Genomic DNA, 23,988 nt, shown 5'->3' with positions numbered 1-23,988 from the left:
ACTCTGAACGCATAAATGCTGGAAACATGCAAATGAACGCATCACCTGAGTATACCTGAGTGAAGGCGGACAGATGTCTCCAATAAGTGAATAGTGGATGAGAAGATGACAGGTAATTTATGGTTTGTCCTCTGATTCTCTTGATCTGTCATCGTATCATTCCTTCACGTCTCCCCAGACAGTTAAAGTGGTGTTACCAAAGGAGTGCGAGATAACAAAAAGATTAGAAGTAGGATGACATGATTATGACGCTGCGGCGGTGACAACAACGATGGCCGCAGCAATAAAGAAAAAGAGATGATGATAATGACACTGGTAAAGAAAGGAATGATGGCAGGTGATTGCATGTCCATCATCTCTGAAACCGGCCTTTGTGCAACTGAAACTCACGTCAAGCTTTCGGAAAAAGAAAAAAAAAACAAAGAACTACCAGAGTGGAGTAGCCTGACAGGCGGTCCGACGTATAGTTGGGCGGATGGATGTGAGTTTAGAGGAAAACGAAGTGATTGAAAAGAAAGGAGCAACATCAAGCTGAAAAACAGGGCGAGCAGACAGCACAGAGCGTGACGGCAAAGGGAGAGAATGTGGTACGAACCGGAGTAAGAAGAAACAGAAACACAAATACATTGAGATGCAAAAGAGAGGTGCAATTAGGAGCGCTTGTAACAAGCTCATTAACGGGCTGGAATAATTTGCCTCTGCTAATTGCTCCTTCGAAGTCTTTCACGGTCCTCCATTTTCTTTAAGCGGTACTCCCCTCACCTGATGTCACACTTTAGTTCATTATATCCATCATTCAACTTCATTACACCCTATACCGTCTTTAGAAGTGTTCTCCAGCTTTCCGTAGTAATGGGCTGATCTTTCATGTCTTTGTCTGTGCAGAGACGCTCGTGAGTGAATTTATTTGAGCTCCTTATGAAGCCTGAACGGATTAAATGAGTGCTGTTTAGGAACGTTTAGTTGAAGCTGTTGCAATGGAAAAGACAAAGGGAGACTGTTTGTCGAGGAAATGATCTCATCATTATGTTATCTGTATGCACGTCTCTGCTGATCTTCATTAAACACTTTAAAGTTAGTCCTTCACTATATGAAATTAGACTACGCTCCCTACCTGTGAAGGCGTCTATGGTAGCTGCAGTGCTCTGCTGTCTTCCTCTTCTTGCTGCTACAGTGATGGTGTACTCAGTCCCAGGCTCCAGGTCCTTCAAAGTGGTGGTGTTGATGTCTTTAGGCACCGTCAGCTAGAACAGGGAAGATGAGTTAAACAAGGTCCAAATCAGACATATACATGGTTATCGTTTCAGTGTTCTTTACCTCATTAGTGACGCCGGAGGCTGATGTGTAGGTGACCTTGTAGTGGTCAATGGGGCCCTGGACTATGCCCCAATTCAGAGTGATGGTGTTGTCCGTGGAAGCCGTCACAGTCAGATTCATAGGTACATCCAGAGCTAAAACATGGAAAAGCAACACTCAAAATTAAACTCAAAACTCCAGCCCAGATTCATGTAACACTCTCACCCTGAAAGATATATCTGAGTGGGTGCACATCGAAAAAATACATGACCTTTGAGGGACCTTCCTCTTAATCCTCCTTCAAATTCACAAGTATTTATATTAATGTTGTTCTCAGTCGTCTTCTCAACTGTCTTTGCAGCTTCTTAGCCCATTACCACCTGCTGTCATTTGGGAAAATACTACTGTGTTGTGTCACCTACAGTACGTGCTCGCGTGCATTTGCATAAAACAAAATAAGAGTTTATGGAAATATTCACTGATTCAAATTTGATTTGACATGTTGTTTTCTACATTTGAGGGCAACACAATTGCGCTGGATTTTTAACAATATTTTCAAATAAATTTAGAGCCAGATTTACTAAACAAGGTAAAACATCACGTGAGCATAATCCCCAAATAGTGCTCGCACATGTGGTTAGAAAGATTCATTTCACTATCAAGCGCTATCAGTTTGCGCGCTTGAATATCCTCCTGTCCTTATTTTGCACCTTGAGAAAAGATCTCTCAGAAATGCAACAGGTGTGGTCGCAAACATCTCACAGCCTTGTCATCGCATTTTTGTAAATACCAACAGTGCTTTTATTCAGGTTAGTAAATCTAGCTCGAAATGGTTAAAAATAAGAACAAAAATGTTGCTTTCATGATTTCAGTGGAAACATAATTACTGCTACTGGTTACTATGTTTTTTAATTCATGTTTAGTTTCTGCTATACTCTTGTCTACTTGTGTAACTGTGGTGCAGTTCTCACATTAAAGGACAGACCATTACTAATAAAACATTTACAGCGTTTCCAATGGGTTTAATGCATATTACCACAACGATCTGACTGTCTCCTTTAATCTTTTTATATTTCTTGTGTTTTTAAGTGAGTTGTTCTCTTCCCTGCAGAATGAGTAACCCAGTTTGCCCAGTGGATCATCAATGTTTAATCCTCAGCTAATCATCTGCCGCCTTGTTTGCCTGAACCTTTGGTGTTTCACGGCTTTTTAGGAGGTCAAACAGACATAAACAAAACCTGATGTAAATGTGTGTTAAATGAAATGATTATTTTAGCAGCTCTGGCTTAAGGTAACACCGGCGCTGCCATGAAGCTGTCTTCATAAACGGCTCTCTTAAAGCTCTTTAAGAGAAATGCGACAGATGTGATGCATTTTAAAGTTCAAAACGAGTGCAGGGAAAAGAGGCGTTACAACGAGCTTGTTTGTAAGACAAATGGAAGCATAATTTTTTATAAAGTGCAGAAAACCTTTAGCCATTAAAATAACTGCACCTGGATGAAAGATGTGCTTGACGGTGAACGTGAGGGGAAAGATTAGCGAGGCACCTCCACGCACTCACTTTTCAGACAAAGGGTTACATTTTTTTCTCCTTTCAGCCAAACAACTCAACAACACAATAAATATTCAAATAAAGGATCAAGTATGGAGGTAAAGAGAGGGCCATTAGCAAAAAAAAGTATGCATTATAACAGCTTTAAAATGTTGTAATGGGAACTTTGACCCAAGCCGACAATACCAAACACTTCTGGAGAAGAGTACAAGTCACGGCGAAACATATTTTGCTTAATTTTCTAAAATGGCTTTTAGTAGTTGGAGTGGCAGCGCCGACCCACAGGTGAGAATTACACGTATAATAACAAATGGGCCCACGAGCCTGCTGTGATGCTGCGATTCCCCGCTGTGATTTCTGTGTTGTACATGCGCGAGTGACTCACTGGCTTTTTACAGTGGAGCACAAAACATAATTCACTCACTCGTCCTGGCGTTCATTGTGGCTGGTGTACTCTGGTTGCTACCTTTCATGGCAGAAATGCCAATGCCGTACTCTGTGCCTGGAAGCAGGTCTGAGATACAAAGAGAGACAGAGAAGCAGGAACTAATTTAACACATAACGTAGCAGGAACAAAAAAAAATCGTAATAATAATAATAATCACAGACAGTGCTTCACGTTCTTGTCCTCGTGCAAAGTGCACATCAATTACACTGAGTTTTTTTTCATGACAGCCCCAATTAGCTCGACACCGGTGATGAGGTCTCGGCAAATTTACATGTAGCATCGTTGTGATTTCTGAAGAAATTTCTTTTTTTTTAAAATCAACTGCACAACTGATCAGTTTCAAATCGGTTGAGTGCATCCACAGAGAGGATCTCGAGCTACAGAAATAGAGATGAAGAGATGAGGAATGAAAAATAAGGAGGCGGACGACAGAGATTATTAGCGGAGGAGAGCAGGGGGAGAGGGAAAATGAGAATGACAGAATGGATGAGAGTGAGGGAGAGCATCGATGGCAACGAGCGAACAGAATAACACGGGGACCTTTTGCTTCTATTCTTATGCAGGCCGTGCCCTTTTCAGCACTCTGGCCTTTCAGAAAAAAACATCCCAGCTGACCCCATCTTTCTGACAGCCTTTCAATACGCCCGCAGGACAACAAGCGTTTCTACAGATACAATCAGTGGGCCGTCAGCCAAGTGTTAGCTCCGGAGATAATCTTGCCATGTAAAACACAGACACTTCCAGCTTCTTTGGTACATATTAGATGCATTGTGATGATACTGAAAGCATCAGGAAAATAGGAACTCTACAAATGTCGAGGATAAATAATTCAAAACGCAAAAAAATGGTTATTCCTCACTTACCTGTGAGAGTAGTCTTAGTAGTGGCTCCCTCATTGCGCGGTACGATGACTTTGTCATACTGATCTCCTGCTAATGTGCTATAAACCACCTGGTAACTCTCCACCTACATTTAAACACAAATATATTTACAGCATTAAAGAGAAGGTAATGCCTGAAAAAGTCTCGCTATGCAAGACTTACACAAACAGTCCAAAACTGTGTGGTTTTTTTTACTGTGCATTGTTTGGTTTATTTTGTCTCGGCACAGTGTGATGTTTGGCTCTTTGTCAACACTGCAGTGCAGAATCAGAAGGATGAATAAATTTGCCGGCATCGAGACAGACGGTCTTTATAAGTCTGAATGTGTGGTTAGCGAGCCCTGGAAATATCATTGTGACAGCTGAGCAAAACGCAATTTATCACATTTTCATTCACAGCAAAACATTCGGTGACCATTTGCACCGAGTGAAGCGCTTGCTCCAGCGCTCTAACTGGCATTTTCCAAGGCAGCGAAAGGCAGACCCGTCTGTGTGGGATGGTAACGTGTCCAAGAAGGGGAAAAAAAAGAAAAAGTAGAAGGAATAAAAAAGCTGTTTTATTGAAACAATTTAAGAGGAGTCATAATGTCAGAGGGATTAAGAGGAAATTAGCTGTTTTTTATAAAAAGGGCAAGGTAAACATGCAGCAGGCTCACTGATATAAGATGTACCTGCAGTATGAGAGCCAGCAGAAGCCTTAATGTGTTTCAGGATGGTCCACTACACTTATTTAATGCAGTGAAATAAAACAGCAGCTTGCACAGTATTACAAATCCAGTGACAAATTAAAGGTAAGCCATAATGAAGCATCTTTGGTAGGTGTTAGGCCATCACATGCCACCAAAACAGCTTCAAGTACCTTGGTACTGATTGTCTAAGGTCTTCTGGTGCCGAACACTGGCTTTCAGTTGGTTTTGAGTTTAAGATTTGCTTGTTTTTAAGTCACTGAATGAGTTAGCGCCGCCTTACCTTCCTGATCTTTCAACAATGCACACTCCCAATAGATCATGAAGGTCAGCTGACCAGATGTATCCACTAAACCTGCCTGAGTCTTAACACTAACTGTTTTACTGCTCGTGCTGTTTAACCTTTCAGCTGTACAGCGCTCTGGTCAGTGCTTGTTGTTTTTAAATGTGCTTATAAATAACTTGATTTGACTTGACAGCATTAGCCCAAAAGATCTTCCCTCATTTGGTGTTTGATGATGGTGATGGAGATTATTAGACGGGACTCCCATAGTTTGATTCACTTGATTTTTATACTTGTTAAATCATCCAGTGAGCCCTGTGGATCATAACCCAGGAAGAGATCACCTCCATGTTTCAATTTTGTATTGATTTACATTTGAACCCACATCAGCACAATCTCGCCCACAGACACCAGATCTCAGTGTATGAGTTTATTCCTTTAATTTGTTCACCATCTTTATATAACATTAAGTTGTTATCATCAGGATGTACGCAGCACTTCTATGTTGTAAACTCTCTCATTATTCAGGTCGCCCAGTCCACCTAAGGAATGCTGCAAGGATCCGATCAATCCTGAGCTTTAGTGGCACTCAGACTATCGTTCATGCTTTTATTTTCTCTCGGTTAGATTATTATAATGTGTTTTTTTTTTTATCAGGCATCAATCAGAAAGCATAAATAGGCAGCAGCAAGACCTCTTACAAGAACCAAGAAAACTGAACATATTACGCCGGTCTTAATGACTCGACACTGCCTGCCCATTAGAATTGATTTGAAGATTTTACTCATTATTTTTTAAGCCCTTCATGGCCTGGCCCCTGAATTTAAACCAATCATATCTCCCAACCAGTGTGCAGCCTCAGATTCTCAGGCAAAACCTGATAACTGCTCCCACCTCTCGCTTAAAAACAAAAGGCAATCCAGCGTTTGCTGTTGGGGTTGCTTTTGTTGTGGTATGAACTGCCTGAGGAAATCTGGCCTCATCAGTATCTTCTTTTAAATGACTGCTAAACACTTTTTGGGGGAAATTTTAACATGGATTTTATATTGTCTGACATTCTTAGCTTATCTTATAACTTCTAAAGTTTTATGTTGATTTTAAGTTATTCCTTAAGGTGGAATCATACTGTGTTTTATTCCTATTCTTATACTGACTACATACAGAACTTAATATATAAATTGTTTTGAAAATTTCCATCTAGTTTGTTCTTTTTTTCTGTGTTTCTAGTACTTTGTAACACTGGTTTTGATCATTTTTACAAATAATGTTTATTATGATTAATATTTTTATTATTAGATAACTTTGGCTTATGCTTGGTGATTTAATGCATTACACTGCGTATAATTCTATATATTTGTCATGTGTTAGCTATTAAATCTAAAGATGATATAATTAATATAGCATCAGATGCACTTTTGTAAGCATATGGAAGCCAAAATAATAAACAACAGATGCTTCGTGTCAAAGGTGTTGTTAATGATAAAGTTTAAAAAAGAGCCAGAACGATATAGGATGTTTACGACCAACACCGATATTTGGTCTGACAAATGTTTTCTTTCAGACATAAATAGATTTGCCTAACATTTATTATGTGTAGTTTTCTATTAGTCCTTACTAAGAAAATATGATAATGCAGATTAAAAATAAACGTTTATGTTCTGCCCAACTCTACTCGGTTGCTGTGTTTTGTTGCCAATGGGGAATGTGCAGAGTGCCCTCTGGTGGACAAACATAGAAACATAAGCACTCGTAACATGGTTGAATGGTGTTTCTCAGTCTCTTCTTTACTTTTTTATAACTATTTGTTTATAGTCATTAGCAATTATAAATGCAACCATTAATATATTGGCAAATACCTCATATTGGCCGTATATTAGCCAGGGTCCAATACACTTTTCATTATTGATGGCTTCATATTACCTGCAAATTTTTGGTAATTGTGCAGTCATGAGGACTAAGTCAAGCTGGTTATGCTTCACTATACTAGAACATGGGCAGTTAAAAAATGTCAAAAGACTTCCTACCTCAGCTTCACTGTTATCCCATTCAAGCTCAAGCGTGGTAGAGGTCTTGGAAACGAGACGCAAGTTCTTGGGGGCATCAATCTCTGAGAAAAACGATAAAGCTGACAATGTTGGGGACACTGAGACCCATTCTCAGAGATTGTGAACAAGCAAACAACAAACACAGGTCACATTAAATTGTCAGTTACTCATATTTAGCTCTTCATGTTCATCAAACACATTTCTCTTTGTATTTTTATAAGGTGTATCCTCTTCAGTTTTCTGTAGATTTTACTTCAAGTATCAACCACAAATAGATATTTAATGTGTAAATATGGCATCAGCGGGGAAAAACAAATCAGCATAGTGTTTCCATAAATAAGTACAAACTTTAGGAGCGTAAACATTCCCCTGAACAGATGTTCACTACTCCCTCCAATACAGATAAAAAGTGTGGCGTATATTAGGCCATATGTCATTACTGTTCTACTCTCAGAGGCAGACGCAGGATCACACACACCAGTATCACCACATCTGCTTGCTGTCAGACCTCACCGGTAGTAAATTCAGTGGAAATGGATCCGCTCTCGTTTCCTCTTCTCACGCCGCTCACTGTCACCTCGTAACGCGAGCCAGGACGCAGGACCTGTGGAGAGGAAAAAAACCCAAAACAACAGAGGCCGTTTAGTCTGTGTATAATCTCTTTGCATTATGTTTTTTTATGTGTTTGTTTTCTATTTGTTTTATCTCCAGACACAGAAGGCAGACAGACTGTGAGATTAGATCGTTTAACATGCATGGCAAGTACAAACACAGACACACACACACACACACAGATATACTGGTAATACTATACTTGTGACCTATAATGACTCTAGCCAAGTCTCATTTCAAAGCACACGCACCTGCAGAGAGTACTGGCTAAGTGTGGGCTGGAGGCGGAAGGTGGTCCGTGGCCCTTCTCCTCCCACGAGGCCGTAACGCAGCACAATCTGATCAATCTTTGCCCTCGGTGGCGTCCACTCCACAAATGCCACTGTGTCCGACACGTCACGCACAATCAGCTGAGTGGGACCATCGATTACTGCAAAACAAAGAAAATGTCTAATTATAAGGTCCCTTGGTGATGTTGTTACAAAGCACAGTCACCAGGGTGCGGTTTCTTTGTTAACCTTTCCGAACTTGGATGAAGTACATGTTGACCAGGCTGGGTATTAAAATTGAATGCCAAACTATTACTTGACAATTACTATTACAAGTTATGATCTCTTAATTTTTCACAACGCACTTGTGTTTTATCATAGTTTAAAAAAGTAAACTTTCATTATATGCAAAGTTAAATACTTCACTTGAGGATGGCCCCAAAGCAAATCAATCCCCACACACGCCCACATTAATAGAGATAAAAATAGTCTGGAGAAATAACTGTCTGGTTTTGGATAGATAATTTTTTCTTTCGTGACAACTGTACGAGAGGTGACTTTCTTTATGGCTTAAGAATCTATAAAGCTTTTAGGCTAAGGGGTATTTATTATTAGAGGCATGGCTGCTTTGACTGATTTGTGCTGCGAGCTGTGTGCGAATTCAAGTCACTTAACTTGACCACTCAACCGGTGTTGGTGCTTTTCGGGGCATTTTAAATGTAATTAAAATAATATGGCTTGTTGAGCAGCTGATTATACTTTTGTAGTTTAAAAAAAAAAAGGTTTTAAAATGGGGCTTAACCAATGCCTGAATACATAAAGTAATAATATAGAGAATCTATAGTTTAGACCAGTTGGAGAGACATCCCCAGAAAGAAACTGTCAGATGGTAAACATTTGAACAGATTATTTACTGAATAGCATTTAATCTGTCATTTGATCCCAAACAAGCTGAACCCCTAAAATGTAATCTAATCCCAAGAGGATGTAGTGTCATTGCCTTGAATTTTCTGGAGCGCTGGATGTGGATTTGATATCAGTGAAAGCTGTTCTGACAGCCAGTCACGAAAAACATATCAGACCTGACGCACGCTGAGACAGTAGGATTTATCTGCGTGAAAGGGTTAAAACATAAGCCGTGATTGAAGTCTTTCCATGCTGATTGCTAGAAAACAACACTTATCAAGTTCGCAGAGCTCAAAATACATCAAGGGAAAACACAAATGTCTGACAGAGGAGGGATTCACTAAACATTTTCTCTGCACTTGTTACAGCATCTATGCCAATGCACAGACATTTTGTCAAGGTAATGGGGTGTTAGAGAATGTGATAATTAGCACTTTATTTCATTAACCTGTTAATTACCTCTTTCCGCAGAAGCTACGGTTTAACATCTGCTGCGTTTAACATATTGTCTGGGAGAATGAAGGAGCGTTTGATCTCAAATTGAAACTTTTCGGCATAAATTTGCTGCCGTTAAAAGAAGTTCAGAGCTTAAAATGAAATGGCATTCTCGCACAGTTCGTGGCACTTAATTTGAAGTAATCAGCTTTTTGGTTCCGTTTGAAAAATGCGTGAAATTTTTAAATGTTGAGGTACTGACCAACAGAAAACTCCACAATGGATAGTTCAGCATACATATTTTTTAATTGAAAGCACCATGCTGTGCTGTAAAACCATAATTATTTTCCACTGCTCAACCCTGTGGGAACTCAGGTGAAAGGCAGATCTCACACACTGGGTGATGTAGAGCCAGTTTTCTTTTCTTTCAAACCTTTTTTTCTCTTCTTTTTAGTTTTCTGAGGTCTAAATAAAGTCTCAGACTAAGGCCTGACATATTGCAGGTCCGGCCTGATTCTTGATGTATTAGAAATTGGCCCCAAGGGTCTCGTCCTAGAAAGCATCCCAGGGAAGACAGTTGCTGAGAACCAGTTCCTAGATCAGCTGCGCTCACTCTCTGGCTTTCCTCTGACTCCTCATGGCGCTACGTTGTCTCAGAGGAAGGATAAATCATTGCTCTAAATTATTTAGTTACTTCAAATTTGTCTTTTCCTCTTTCTTTATCCAATACGGTGTCATAGAGTGGGCTGCTGTAAAAAAATAATGAGCGGGTGCCATGAATTATTAATCGATACTTAATTACAACCCAAGAAATGAACAAAGACTTGACAGGAAATTGATGGTGTTTTGACTGTGCATATCAGAGGCTGAATTGTTATGGAGGAGGTTTGAATTGGTGAGGAGTGGGGGGGGGGGACGATACTTCAGCGAGGTTTACGTCAGGGGCCTAAATGGTTTGCAGAGCAAATACGTCAAGGTGACATTCGCTGCTTTGCTGAGCGTACAGTGAGTCGGGAGCGTGCAGGGAAAGCTGTGCTACGGTTTATGTCGAAGTGATTAGCTAATTAACTGATTAACAGAAAACTTTTTGTAAACATTTATGCAGTTTCATTAAATATTTAGGTTTAGCACAAAATATGCTAAACTGTTTCTTTTTTTCAGTTTACAATTACAAGGATTAAGCAAAATAAACAAAACAAAACCCCCAAAAATCATCAGACTGAACTTATTTTTTGGCCTAATCACGTTCCCAGTTTACCGAGGATAAAAACTGATTTAGCTTAAAAAGGTAAAAAAAAAAAACATTCCCTGCAACCCTCAACATGGTAAGCAGATTCTGAAATGGATGACTGAAAGAATTTATGGTTGATCAGCGTCGAATTTTATAATCACAATTCAAAAAAAGGTGGGACGCTGTGTAAAATGTACATAAATAGCAGAATCTCTTCTAATATTCTTAATCAAATATATAAGATCTTTAAATTGTACTATTTTATGAAAAATATTGGCTCATTTTCAATTTGAGGACCAGCTGCTTGTCCCTCTTTTGTCTGAGAGACGAGTCACTCAACAGTTGTGGGTCTTCTTTGTTTTATTTTTCATGCTTTTATGTGTTTAAACTTGGAGAAACTCTTCTACTATGAAGCCATTCTGTTGTAATAGCTGCAGTTTGTAGTTTAACATTGTCTTGCTGAAATATTCGAGGCCTTCCCTGAAAAATATGTCATCTGGATGGGAGCACATGTTTCTTTAAAACCTGTTTACACCTTTCAGCATTCATGGCGAGCTTCCACATGTGCAAGCTGTCAGTTACATATGGCACTGCCATACCATCAAAGATGCAAGCTTTTGAACTGAGGACTGATGACAACCTTGTCATTTTTAGTCCCTCTTTAGTCCAGAGGATCTGGCGTCCATGATTCTCAAAAATAATTTTAAATTTTAACCACAAAACAGTTTTCCACTTTGCCTCAGTCTATTTTAAATGAGCTTCAGCTCAGAGAAGATTATCATCACCACATATGGCTTCTTCTTTGCATAGCAGAGCTTTAACTTGTATCTGTTGATGGCATTGTGAACTTTGTTCACATATAATGTTATTTGAAAGTGTTCCTCAGCCCATGCTGTGATTTCCATGCTGGCTGAGGGTCTGAAGATCATGCACAGTACTGAGTTTCAGTCTTGTCCCTTGCACACTGATATCTCCAGATTCTCTGCACCTTTTGAGGATAATATAGACGTACGACATATGACAACACGCATTATTCTGAAGTTGTTCCCTGATTTGTAGATGCAGTGTTTTTACAGAGCAGTGAAACTCTGCCCATCTTTTTAAAGATGATCTTTTTAGTCCTGTTCATGTTACTTACCTGTTGCCAGGTAACCGAATTATGTGCAAAACATTCCTCCAGTTGGTTTTTTTAGTACTATTTTCTTTTCAATGCTTTTGTTGGCCCATCCCAACAAAAGCAATTGTGTCATATTACTGCCATCAAATTAAAAAATAACTAATACTTCTCATGAAATAGTAAAATAACCCAGTTTAAACATTTTATACGTTTTGTATGTATGTGAATAAAATATGGATTTATGAGATTTGCAGAAAATGGCCTTTCTTTTTAACGCACATTTCGCACAGCAGCCTAACATTAAATACAAATTTTGGTGGTTATAATATTATAGCTAATTGTTGTTAATTTACAGCTTCCAAACTGAATACATACGTGTTGTGACAGTAGCTGTGACTGGCTGGCTTCGACCTTGGTCCCGGAGCGCCACCAGGTTCACTGTATATTCTTCGCCTGGCCTCAAACCAGTTTGCACAAATGACGTGATGGTGCTGGGCAGCTGTGTAGTCATCCCTCCATCATTATCCTGGAAGAAAAGCAAGGATTAAAGTGACAAAGGGGAAGGAAGAGAGAGAGAAAGCTCCTATCTGTTTTAATTTTTCAGTAAATATCAGCAACTGTGTGGCACAAACAGCGTCTCTCAGTGAAGGTAAGAAAAAGGCCCTCCCCCAATGACAGAACTTCAGCAGCTAATTTACATGCAGTACATTTTCTGTGTTGTATGCTTAAACTTTTGGAAGGTTTAGCACATTAAATTCCCAAACCGAATATCAAACGGGCTAGAGTGATATTTCTCTGGCCATGTTCTGCAAAGGCAGCACTGTGTGCGTTTCCAAAGGCGTGTCACTCATCCATACAGAGTCACAGCCATTCCCAGCTGTTCTCAGAGAGCCAGCATTGCTAATGCACTACCTGCCATCACACAGATGTTACACCCACTGCTGGTCCGAGATCTCCAAACCCCTGCGCTTTGACGGTTGCTATTAAAACAGAACATATAACAGCTTGCTGCTTTCCTGAATCAAATCTGTAATTAGAGATGTAATCCATTTAATCACCTCAGCTCCAATTACCAGGGTGGGCAGTAACACTCACAATGGTAATGTTCTAACAACAAGTGGTGTTCAATCTCAATAATAATACAGTTTCATGGAGGTAATGCTAAATTAAGCAAAATGAATCACCACAAAAGTATATCCCACTCCCATCTCATGTGTCACTTTGCTCATAATTAGTCATCATTATCTGTGCCGACAAGATCGCTTTGGCGACTTAGTCCCTTGTATTTTCTATTGCTTCCGTTTCACTGGATGAAAAGAAAATGTAGCAATTTAACTGCCCATTCATACATTGACTGTTTTCGTTCTTTTCTAATGATAAGAACTAGTGGGAAGTGTTTTTAGTCATCTCACAATTCAGAGGAAAAAATTCTGTACAACAAATACATCTAATTTGTTTACAGTTACCCGCGCTGAAAACTTATGTGTGAAAATCATTCATTATCCTTTTTAAACAGACAGCAATAGACGGTAACAAGGAAGATCGAAGAGTTCCCCCAGCCCGACACACAAAAGTATAGTCTGTTATTCAAAGTAACGGTGACACTGCTTCCGGAAAAGACGTTCTCGTCTTTTGTCTTTTAAATGTCATGTTTAATGCTGTGAGCACAAATATCAAAAAATCATCAACTTTGCTGTCTTAAGTTGAGAAACACTTCCTCAAAGACTAGTAGGAGAAAGTTAACAACATGTGTGCACGAGCTCGTTTGTTATCCTCTCATTTATTAACACATTTCTTTTTAAGGTGATTTGAGAAAAATAGACTTGAATTGGAGTTTTTCATGGTTGCATTTTTTTAAAGTTGAAAGAGTCCTTACAGAAAACAAATATGACACTAATGAACACAAAAATTGTTTAATGTCAATATGTGACTGCAATATCTGTCCAATAACACCAGCCCTAGTTGTCAACTGACTGATTCTTCTGCTTTTTCTCCTTCTTGGTGTCTTTTATCTCATTCTTTCCCTTCCATCCTTTTCTATCCCACCAACCGTCTGCATGTCTGTGGTTCTCCGCTTTTCCTCTTTCCTGGCAGCTCCATCGTCAGCATCCTTTTTCCAGTGTATCTACAATCCCACCCCACCTGCACATGTCCAAACCCTCTCAGCCTTCCTTCTTTTTCTTTGCCTCCAAACTGCTCAACCTGAGCCGTCCCTCCGATATACAACTGCCTTTCTTTGTAGTCTTATCTATTTTTTTATTGAATTACAAAATCCAACATATGAGATGTTGCAGTACTGCACGCATGCAGTACAAAAACCCTGGCAGCATATTACATTATGGGAATGTACCATATATACTGTGCTATAGCAGTTTCTAACCATATTAATGGTGGGTCCTAAAGCTCACCTTCCCCCCTTCCCTCTCGCTTTGTTTCCTTTTTACAGGGTAGTGAGTTTTGTGTTTGTTCGCATAGGCCAAAGCTTTCATGCCTACTTCCATTACAAGATTGTCAAAATTCACAATCCCTACTGCTGGATTAAACCCACCAGGGGTGGGACTGCCAACTCATAATATGATTTCCCCTGCGGCTGGAGAGAGAGGGAGGGAGGGAAAGCAAGGGACGATTGAGGAAAGAATATGAAAGAGAGAGAGAGAGAGAGAGAGAGAGAGAGAGAGAGAGAGAGAGGGATGCGAGAGAGGTGAAACAAAAAGGGATGGAGGGCAGTTTCAAGGGGTAACTGAAAAAAAAAAACAGTTACAGATTTCAACCAAGGGCTGTTGGATGGAAAATAGAAACAAGGGATTAGGTGGAAAGGCCCGGGGGGGATGGGAGAACACAACAGTGATGAGACATGAAGGAATGGACAGACCAAAGGAGGATGGGAACACTAAAAGCAATAAAATAAAATTAAGATGAGCACTTTTTTTTAACTTACTATCCTTAAAAGGCCTTGAAAAACAAACACACAAAAGCATCTTAACATCAGATTTGAGACTTAGTGCCTGGCTGGACCAAAGGATATCTCCCTTGAGAACACCTTAAAGGAGAAAACCAATTACTGTGAGAGGGGACAAGATTAGAGTTCAGAGTACCTGAGTTTACAGCAGGAATTAGAAAGAGAAAGGCTTTTGCTTTTTGGCTTTGAACCTGGCCCTAGTATGGCTTCGCGAAGGGTTATTCAGGAAAAAAGAGTTCAATGGCTCATCCATCTAATAGCCAATAAGCTTAAGACAATCCGCTCGTTTAATTTGGTATGGGCTTTAAACCCCCAAGAAAACCTAAATCCATGCAGTTTTCTCCCCGTTTTTACAGACATTCAAAGCTAGAGGATGGTATTAGTGAGATTTGAAAACAATTATTTCCAATCAAGATTTCACAAGCAAAACCCTGAAAAATAAAGAGTGTGCAAATATGTATCTAAAGCATAAATAACTCTTTATTCCTTCTGTTCACCTCACAAACACACGGGGATTAGGCGAGACTCGTGCACTCTCGCTTCTGAATGGGTAGATGTCACATGGTGCTGAACTACATTATCAATCCCTTGTTTTACTTTTCTGGCACTGTATGTGATAAAAAACAATCAAAATTCAACCTCTGAAGCACCATCGTAGACGTCGTCAAATCACATTGATTCAAATGTTCCAGCAGAGCCATTAACCAATGAAATGATGGTACGCAAATGTACTGAGAGTCTGGTTGCCTGGGCAGTTGATCATTGCGGTGAATAATCAACCTGTTGAACAATCGAAGCTCAAATAGCTTGCCTTGTGATTCCACTCAAGGTACACCCCAGCCACACACAAACACACACACACACATATCAGGAATGCCCAAAATCAAGAATCGCATCCATGTGTGTCATGTTTGAGTCTGCAAGCTTATTTAATGGTAAAAGGACTGATTATTATACAGCACTTTTCTACACTTTTCATTGTTTTTATGTCTTTGTATGTTATAATTTTGGTCTTCTTCTTAACCAATGGTTGACAGGCCAACAACAGCACTAGCGAAGGTAGTCGTGGCGACAATAAATGGTTACCTGTAGACAACAGTCTGCAAAACTCACAGCCAGCTGTGCGAAGGACTATTGCAGAACCATACTGGATATGTTTCACTGTACTTTCAGCATCTGTGGTGTAGTCTGACATAAGGAGGAGTGTCAATTCCATTCATTTAGATTCAGACAGGTAGATTGTACCTTGGGGATGAAGCTAATCTCCCATCCATCGAAGGAATAGTAGAACGGTTGCCAGTGGACCTCCACTGATGTCTCTGCCATGGATTTGAAGACTAAAACATCTGGACTTGAGAGATCTGAAGGAGTAGAGACATATCATTGTTCTTCAGTTAACCAACAGTCCATAAATCACAACTGTCTAATGCTTAAAAAACTCTCTTCTTTCTCTTTTTAAGTTTGGATACGTGAAAGTTTTCATAGTTTTGATGATATATAACTCACTGAAAAAGAACAGCTCATTCTTTAATTTTCAAAGTGCTATAATTAAATGTTTCCCAACAATCTTTCCAGAATATCTAATTAAACCCTTAAAATTAAGTTTAGCAAAAAAATAATGCCCAAAATAAATCATATTCTAGTGGAAAAATGGATCCATCAGAGTAAAGTGCCCTGAATCTAATTTATTAGTAGAAATTCTACTTAAATTAAATTCAGTTGTTGTTGAAATTGAGAATAATTTTACAAGCCAAGCCAGCACTAATAGCAATACACTGTATGTACCTAAACGTCACCTAATACACCGATCATACAATATTTTGCTTCCAGTGGAAGAAAGAAAAACTTATTCAGGGTTTTAATGCTTGCAGAGTGTTGGTAAGCGTGAAAGCAATTGGTGTATTTCAATATCAGGTGCAAGGACCCGGCATTAACACAGTGTGTGTGTGTGAGTGACACTAAGCAGTTGTTACAGGTGAAAATCACAAGCAATTTGCACAGACAAGCAAGTGGTATTCTCACTCTGTTGACACAGAGAAACAACTTTGGGAGGACTTGACAAAAAAAAAAAAATCGTGATAGACACTGTGTGCACATTTGTTAATGTAGAACTGCACGTGCAATAATCCAGGAGCCCGGGGATATTGCATGAAGGTAAATTGAGATATTAAATTGGGAAACAAAGATGCTTTCAGGCTCTTTCTGTTGCACCACAAGGGAACATTTTATAAAAAAAAAAGAACAAAAAAAGAACAAAAACATATGACTGCACTTACAGGTCCAAACAGTAATACTGGCAGGAACGCTGATAGTGTTGTTAATGACAGCGAACACATTGATGTTGTACTCCATGCCAGCTTGGAGCTCCAAGATAGTGCAGGTAGTCGTGTTGCCTGGAATCCTTATCTCTAGCTGCACACCTGACAGGGAGGCAGGTGAAGAGATATACACCGATACATGGATGCACTGCTTTTTTTTTTTTTTTTACAAAGAAATAGGAGATGTCGATGCTTTCAAGAGATTTCGAAGCAACGGGAAGTTAACTCACGGCTGTCCTGCTTTGAAAGGTCAGCGTGGATCTGTACTTACCTCCGGGGGTGCTCGGTGTGTAGGTCACCAAGAAATCTGTCAGCACAACTGACCCCTCCCACTCCAGCTCGATGGTTTGATCTGTCACCCCTCGAACTTTCAAGTTCATGGCGGGTGCAACTGTTAACGAAAAACAGAAAGCAAAACAACTAATTTGAATTTTTTTTTTGTACATTTGTTTTTGGTGTAGCAATGAAAAATACAAATCTTACACTAGTAATCTGCTACTGTAATAAATATGTGATAAAAAAAAAAAAAACCTTAACACAAAGCAAAACACTGAAAAATAGGCTTGAGTGGTACCATCTGTCTACCAGCAGCAGAAAGATGAGCAGCCGGACAATCTGTCCCTTCATCAGGCTGACACTGAAGCAGAAAGTTACAGGATTAAAATAGTTGTCATCAGCTTAGCGGAAGGAAATAACTACTGTTTTAACATGAAGATTTAATTATTATTAATTGTACGGATTCTTTTTTTAAGTAACATTTGGAACCATATTAATTCTTACAAAAATAATTTGTTTATTTGTGTGATTTGAACAAGTATCTGTGGAGATTACTTCAGTAGATGCCAAAAAAACAAAACAAAACAAAAAAACGACGAAGAAAAAAATGTTGTGCGCCTGCGGTGATGTGTGACTCACAAGAATGGCAATCTGTCTGCTCTGTGAGATGGGCGAGCGACAGATTGCTTCCAAAAAACGTTTTCTGTGTGGATTCGCCTACTTTAATCAGAAAACTGTGAGCATTTAGTAATCGAATTAGTATAAAGGCTGCAATTTGCAACAGAAGGTTCACATGGCATATGTCATTATTTCAGTGACTCGCACAGAGAGCGGTCAACCAGGTTGTGTATCCCTTGCTGTAATCCTTTGGTGAGCCAGCTTAAGCGCAGCCTGTCCAGTGAGTTAAGTAAGCCTGACATCCAAACTCTACAGATAAAAGATAATTTTACATGAGAGCTGTTGCCTTATCAGCTCAGCCAGATCAGTCAAAGGGCTAGAAAATGTTAAGGTGGTTATTAATCATGCCGATTTTAGAAGAGACATTAAAGTCTTACTTGTGGGCTTCGCAAGCTACTTAGTAGGAAATATGAGAATTTGTGTATTTTTGAAGCATTTCTGCAATAATCATTGAAGGTCCTGTGAAAAGGCTGAAACTTTTTAAAAGAAACTGGCTCGCTATAGTGGATTATACTGTGAGTGGAGTTTCTTTGGTGCACGTTCAACATAGCCAGACTTCAAACCCCAGTCAGAAAGGATGTTAGTTAGTTATCATCTTTCTTTGTTAACCCACACGTTGTCCTTCAGGCTCTGTGCGTGCTCCCATTTAAAGGAGGTGTTTGACCCATCATTTGACTTTTCTTTCTCACAAAGTGGATCGATTCAGTGCAGCCTACTTCAAGTCAGAAACCCCGTCAGACCAACAGGTGATGGAGATCTATAAAGAATGTGAGGAGTGTAACGGCAAAACAGAGCACTAGTTGGAAATAAGGTAAGAAAGCAATGCTGACGCTTGATCGGGTCTCTTTAGATTTGTGGCAACAAAGTAAAATTCATCCGTGCAACATTCTTGGTAATAACTATCCTCCTGACAGACTGATCAGTTTTGTAGTCTGTGTTCTGGCAGCAATTTCAGGACTGTACAACTAAACTGATGTTGAATTAGTACAAAATGTAAAAACATATCCCTGCACTATTTGTATCACATTTGTCTCATCACGCGTGCAATTATTCCACATTTCCTTTGGTGTTATTACCAACATATGGCTAAACAAGCTCAATGTATAAACTGTATCTATTCACCAGAGAATATAAATCACACTTATACCGCCGCCGAGGAAAAGAATCACTGAAAACATGTCACTTCCACTCAATTTACACTAAACTAACTAAATGATGCCTTAACTGAACACTTGCTTTGAGTCCGGTTATGTTTTAAGTTACAGTAAGAAAGACACAACCATTCATGCATGTCTTTGGCGTGTAGGAGGAAGCCAGGGTACGCAGGGGGAACACAAAAGTGCAGAAAGGCTGCAGATGTGATGGGTTCAAACTGGGGAGTGTCTTGCTGTGAGGCAACAGTGCTAACCACTGCACCACCATGTCGCCAGCTGACTTTGTGACAACGAGAACTTCTAACTCATTAATCACGGTCTTTGGTACTCTGCTATTTAGCCTGTATTTATTTAGATTTTAGAACATTAAGTATGCAATTTCTCTTTTTCCGATCTAACGTCAGATATGTTAACTAACAGCATTAAATACACTGACACTGAAGAAATTTTAAAAAACTGATGATCCATGGTAAGCTGTGATGCACTCCTTTTTTCTGGCCCATTACATCCTTACAGTGAGTTACAGCTTTTTTCACCAAATTGGCTATTAACTGTTTTTTGCTTTGTATGAGATAATATCTCAATTTAATGTTTTCTTTTTTCTTTTTAAAGAAAGCAGTGATGTAATTAAGAAAGTGCACATGCTCCACTGCTTATTGAGCAACATGCATACAAATAGGTTGTACAGCTAGTATGACCAAATTTCCTGCATCCAACTGGACCGTTGCAAAGCCACAGTTTGATTTAACGTTAAGCAATAGTAACTAGGCATGTTGAGCTTTCAGAAGAGGGGGAAATTCAGAATGTGTGCAAATGAAACCTGCAAATCACATATACTGTTTCAAAATATTCAGCTGACAAATTAAATAGTGAATGTGGCTTCCCAGCACAAGTGCTTTCTCTCATTCATTTCAGAGATTTACTATTATTTCCTTTGGAATGTCTCTCATTGACAGTTGAAAATGCCATAAATTGACACGCTGGGTGCTGGAGCAGCACCCGACAGGGGCGGGACTTGGCTAAAGGTCAGAAGCTTTTATTTATTTTTTTACATTTTTGCCTCATACTGCCACCCGTGCATTTCACGCAGGCTGACAAGACGTCATCATCATCGAGTGGCGAACCTATTTTGTGGTAATGGAGTATGAGTAGAAAATATATTTATAGATTATTAAGATCTTGGTTATGAAAATGTTCTTACCCATAAGGCAGGCAGTAATTATTATATTTAAAACTTTTGTTTGTGTTTTAATTATCCCGAAGTCACGCCTAAATAGTGCTCTGTTAGTGCTCTGTTAGTTTAGACACTGTGATTAGAGACAGATGTTAGCCTGTCATACTTAGAGACAGCTTATTACACCCATCTCATATTTGAACAGATTGCATTGTTAAAGCGAATCCCAGACAGTAAAAGAATACAGTGCTGGGTGCAAGAAATCCTGAACTTGAGATCATCAGGTCGTAAACCTAAAAGGTGGTGCTGAATGCAAATGTGGAGCCATAAAGAAAGACCGTCCACAACTCCCACAGGCAAACACAACAAAAGGGGAGGGGGAGACAAGTGAAGGACATAAAGGAGGTGAGACAAGACAGATGATACAAACAGTTTGACTTGGGGGGGAAAAAATGTAGGATGGGCTGGATGCACAGAAGACACAGAAGAGGAGAAAGAGATCTGCTGGAGAAGAATAAATAATTTAACACTGAAAAACAACTAAAAGTAAACTAGAGCAAAAAGGATGAAAGAGAGAAGGAGATAAAGGAGAATTGTGATGGTGTGAAAAACAAAACTCTCCCCACCCCTGTGATACAGGACACTACAGCCGATCAGTGAATCCCCCACCGGAAACCCTTGGGCACTTTAGTAGAATTTTCCAGCACTTTCTCACGCACTCGACAGATGGGCCCATCCTGTACAGTGGCTAGATCATTTCAGAACTGAGGGGCAAATCCTGCAGCATTCACTTAACGAGATTTATTTCGTCAGTTCAACTTGTCAGGTATATAAAGGGAATGATAAATCAAAGAAGGGGCAATAATCCACGGGACAAAAGAATAGTGACTGAATAAGGTCATGCAAGAGATGAATGGATGAACTCCTCGAAAGCAAAGGCATACAATACTATGCAAAGGTCTCAAGCCACCCCTCATTTCTTGATATTTTCCTTCCGAGAAGCCAGACTTTCTTCGGACATTTCAAAGTGGTCTTGGGCAGTAGTTCTCCAGAGTTTCTGATTTCCTTTGGTCGTTGCCTACTTTTTCACTCATTTTTAGTCCGTTCGTAGTACCTGAGCATTTTTAGAGGAATGCTGTTTTGCTTCTTATGCCACTTAACACTGACCTATGAACCACTCAAGAACCACTCCAGCTCAAGGGATAAACAACTGTGTCTATATATACAACTAAGCAAAGAACTGAATTTTCTAAAAGTATCTAAATGAAGGATGGCTCAAGACTTTTGCACAGTACTGTAAGCACAGCAGAAGGTCAGGGGTAGAGTGATTAACAAGGTTACTCAGAGAAGTCTGTCAACAGTATTAAATATTATTTCACTATGTGGCCATTGTGGAGCAGGGAAATTATTTTACTGCTATTGTTAAATTATCATCATTATTACCATTGCATTAATAATATAATCTGGAGTTTATATTGCATTCAGGGGTTGAACAGTGTGTGTCTTTCAGAAAGGCTAAAAGTCACAGGCTGACAGGAAACAGGCTTGCAGAGAGTTTGCAGAAGCAGGAAGTTATTTTGAGCAGCAGGCTAAGACGAGGCTTTAACAATGTAACAGATAGCTTTAAGATGGCCTTAAGATGTTTATGATGATGTTAATTTTGTATTTCAGATGCAGTTATAACTATTGTGTACACAATGCATATCTGTGCTTATTTGAGTTGATGTTCAGGTTCTTTAAAGGTCTTAAGCTTCACTGACGTGACTGTTCAGGTGATACATGCTGAGGGAAAACTAGAACATAGAAGGAATTGCAATACATGCTTACAAAACACTTATATCAGGTCATTTTATATTAAGGTTTTAGTAGAGGTTCTTGGTTAAAACATTTATTTAGTAGAAGACATACACATAGTCTCAGTGAGCCTCTGGTCTGGTGAAAGGTCAGAAGTGCAACAGGTGAATTGAGAAAGAGCATTTGAGGTCAACACACACACACATGAGTTAGATTTATTTAGAGGAGAGATTAGTCATGTCTCGGTAAAAGAGGAACAATTCACTTTAAGACAAGAATGGAAAGTACCAGCCATGAAAATAGAAGATGATCTTCTGGGTTAAAAGTCATTGTGGTGTTGATCTGATCTATGTATAAAATGTATCTGTGACGCATGAAGGGGCGTCAGTAAATCAAACCCTGATGCTATAAAATATCTGTTCATGCTTTGAGGAAGTCGAAGACTACTTGCTGTCTGCGTACAGAGTTGTCTTCCCACACGTGTGTGTTCATTAAAATCATTGTTTGACCAAGACCTTCTGGACCAAGGGTGGTTTGTACTCTCCCTCCTCAATTTTGAACCTTAACATTTGGGGGCTTCGTCCGGTGGTTGAGGAGGGAGAATTGGAGGTGTAGATGGAGAAATTTGGTCTTAGGTGGTCTGACGGGCAGACATGAATTCCAGTGGTCGAAGTGAGTGGGCATAAGCCGGCTTATCCAAAAGGTAAGGCACTACCTGTTGAATTATTTCCAAAGTGTGCCAAATTGGACATGATAAAATTTAAGTCTACTCACTGAAGTTACTGGTGGATGTCTGTTTTGATTTTGATGAAAAATCTCATGAGTTGAAGCAGTTAGAGTTCTGCTAAGAAGAAAGAAGAAATGAAAGCAGTTAAAGTCTGCGAGAGCAGTTAGAGTCTGCCAGGAAAAGTTTAAATACTGGGTTGAAGTCCCAAAGAAATTGAGTTAGAGTCTCAAGTAGTTTGGTAGGAAATTTGGTCATTTTGTGGGTTAAAGTCCCGGTTGGTCATTAGGTCAGACCTTGGTTGGTCATTTTGTGGGTTAGAGTCCCCATTGTCCATCAGGGTAGATCTGCCTCAGTCATACACTTGTGTTGGGTGTTGATTGTTGTTTCAAAGTATTATAAATTATTCTAGAACGGCAGTTCGAGTCTGCTAGGAAGCGCAGTGCTCAGAGGTAACGCTTGCCAATGCCAAGGACGCTTAGGCATTGTCCTCGAGTGAACTGTTTAAACCACAGTTGGTTTTACAAATACTGCTGCAAACATTGTTGAGTGTGTGTTTAAGATGCCATTTATGTTTATTAGAGGACTATAAATAAAGTTTTGAGTTGCCGTAGTGGATGTATAGTAATTGACTGAGTTTGGATGTAGATATATAAATATATTGAGTGCACTGTATATACTTAAGACTAACACATTACTTTCAGTAGTAACTTTTCTCCAGCATTAGTTGCTGGTGTGGTTTATTTTTTCAATTTTTTGTGTGTGCGGTGAGAATTAATGGAGGTTTCAATTTTTCGTTTGTTTGTTTTTGACTTGCTCTTTCTGATTATGATAAGCATGTCTAAAATACTCTTAGGAAAGTGTGTTTTGAGTTATATTTCTCAACTCTAGTCACAGTTTAAGTGTGTGAATGCAGTGACTAGAAGGTTTTGAATGATGAATAAAGGTGAGAGGTATTTCTTTGGTGATGTCAAGTAGGATGTTTTAAAGTTTGAAAGTGTTTTTAATTTGAGAGAGGCATGAGTGATGTTATAAGAGTTTGAGTTTCTTTTTCTTTCAGTTCAAGAACGCATAAGTACATACACTTGGTACACCCGTTTACTCTTTGACTTTATTAAAACAGACGGTGTATTTGAGTCTGAATTTCAGTA

The 23,988-nt window shown here is 39.3% G+C and overlaps 1 protein-coding gene across 4 annotated transcripts in view; it reads right to left on the bottom strand.

Annotated features, from left to right (window-relative positions):
• tnr (tenascin R (restrictin, janusin)) overlaps positions 1-23,988 on the bottom strand; it is a 209,678-nt gene that overhangs the window by 43,150 nt on the left and 142,540 nt on the right. For 3 of the 4 annotated variants that reach the window (XM_026149494.1, XM_026149491.1, XM_026149493.1), the window contains 11 exons: positions 17,309-17,428; positions 16,996-17,139; positions 15,965-16,080; positions 12,136-12,286; positions 8,054-8,232; positions 7,704-7,794; positions 7,170-7,270; positions 4,160-4,262; positions 3,273-3,362; positions 1,318-1,451; positions 1,115-1,244 (listed from right to left, as the gene is read on the bottom strand). In XM_026149494.1, the coding sequence (XP_026005279.1) occupies positions 1,115-1,244; positions 1,318-1,451; positions 3,273-3,362; positions 4,160-4,262; positions 7,170-7,270; positions 7,704-7,794; positions 8,054-8,232; positions 12,136-12,286; positions 15,965-16,080; positions 16,996-17,139; positions 17,309-17,428 (1,359 nt within the window). The remainder of the gene's footprint in view (positions 1-1,114; positions 1,245-1,317; positions 1,452-3,272; positions 3,363-4,159; positions 4,263-7,169; positions 7,271-7,703; positions 7,795-8,053; positions 8,233-12,135; positions 12,287-15,964; positions 16,081-16,995; positions 17,140-17,308; positions 17,429-23,988) is intronic. The other variant, XM_026149492.1, reaches the window with a different exon arrangement.

The sequence above is a fragment of the Astatotilapia calliptera genome, chromosome 18 (assembly GCF_900246225.1).
Source record: "Astatotilapia calliptera chromosome 18, fAstCal1.2, whole genome shotgun sequence".
NCBI lineage: Eukaryota > Metazoa > Chordata > Actinopteri > Cichliformes > Cichlidae > Astatotilapia > Astatotilapia calliptera.
This window is presented reverse-complemented; position numbering and strand designations above follow the sequence as displayed.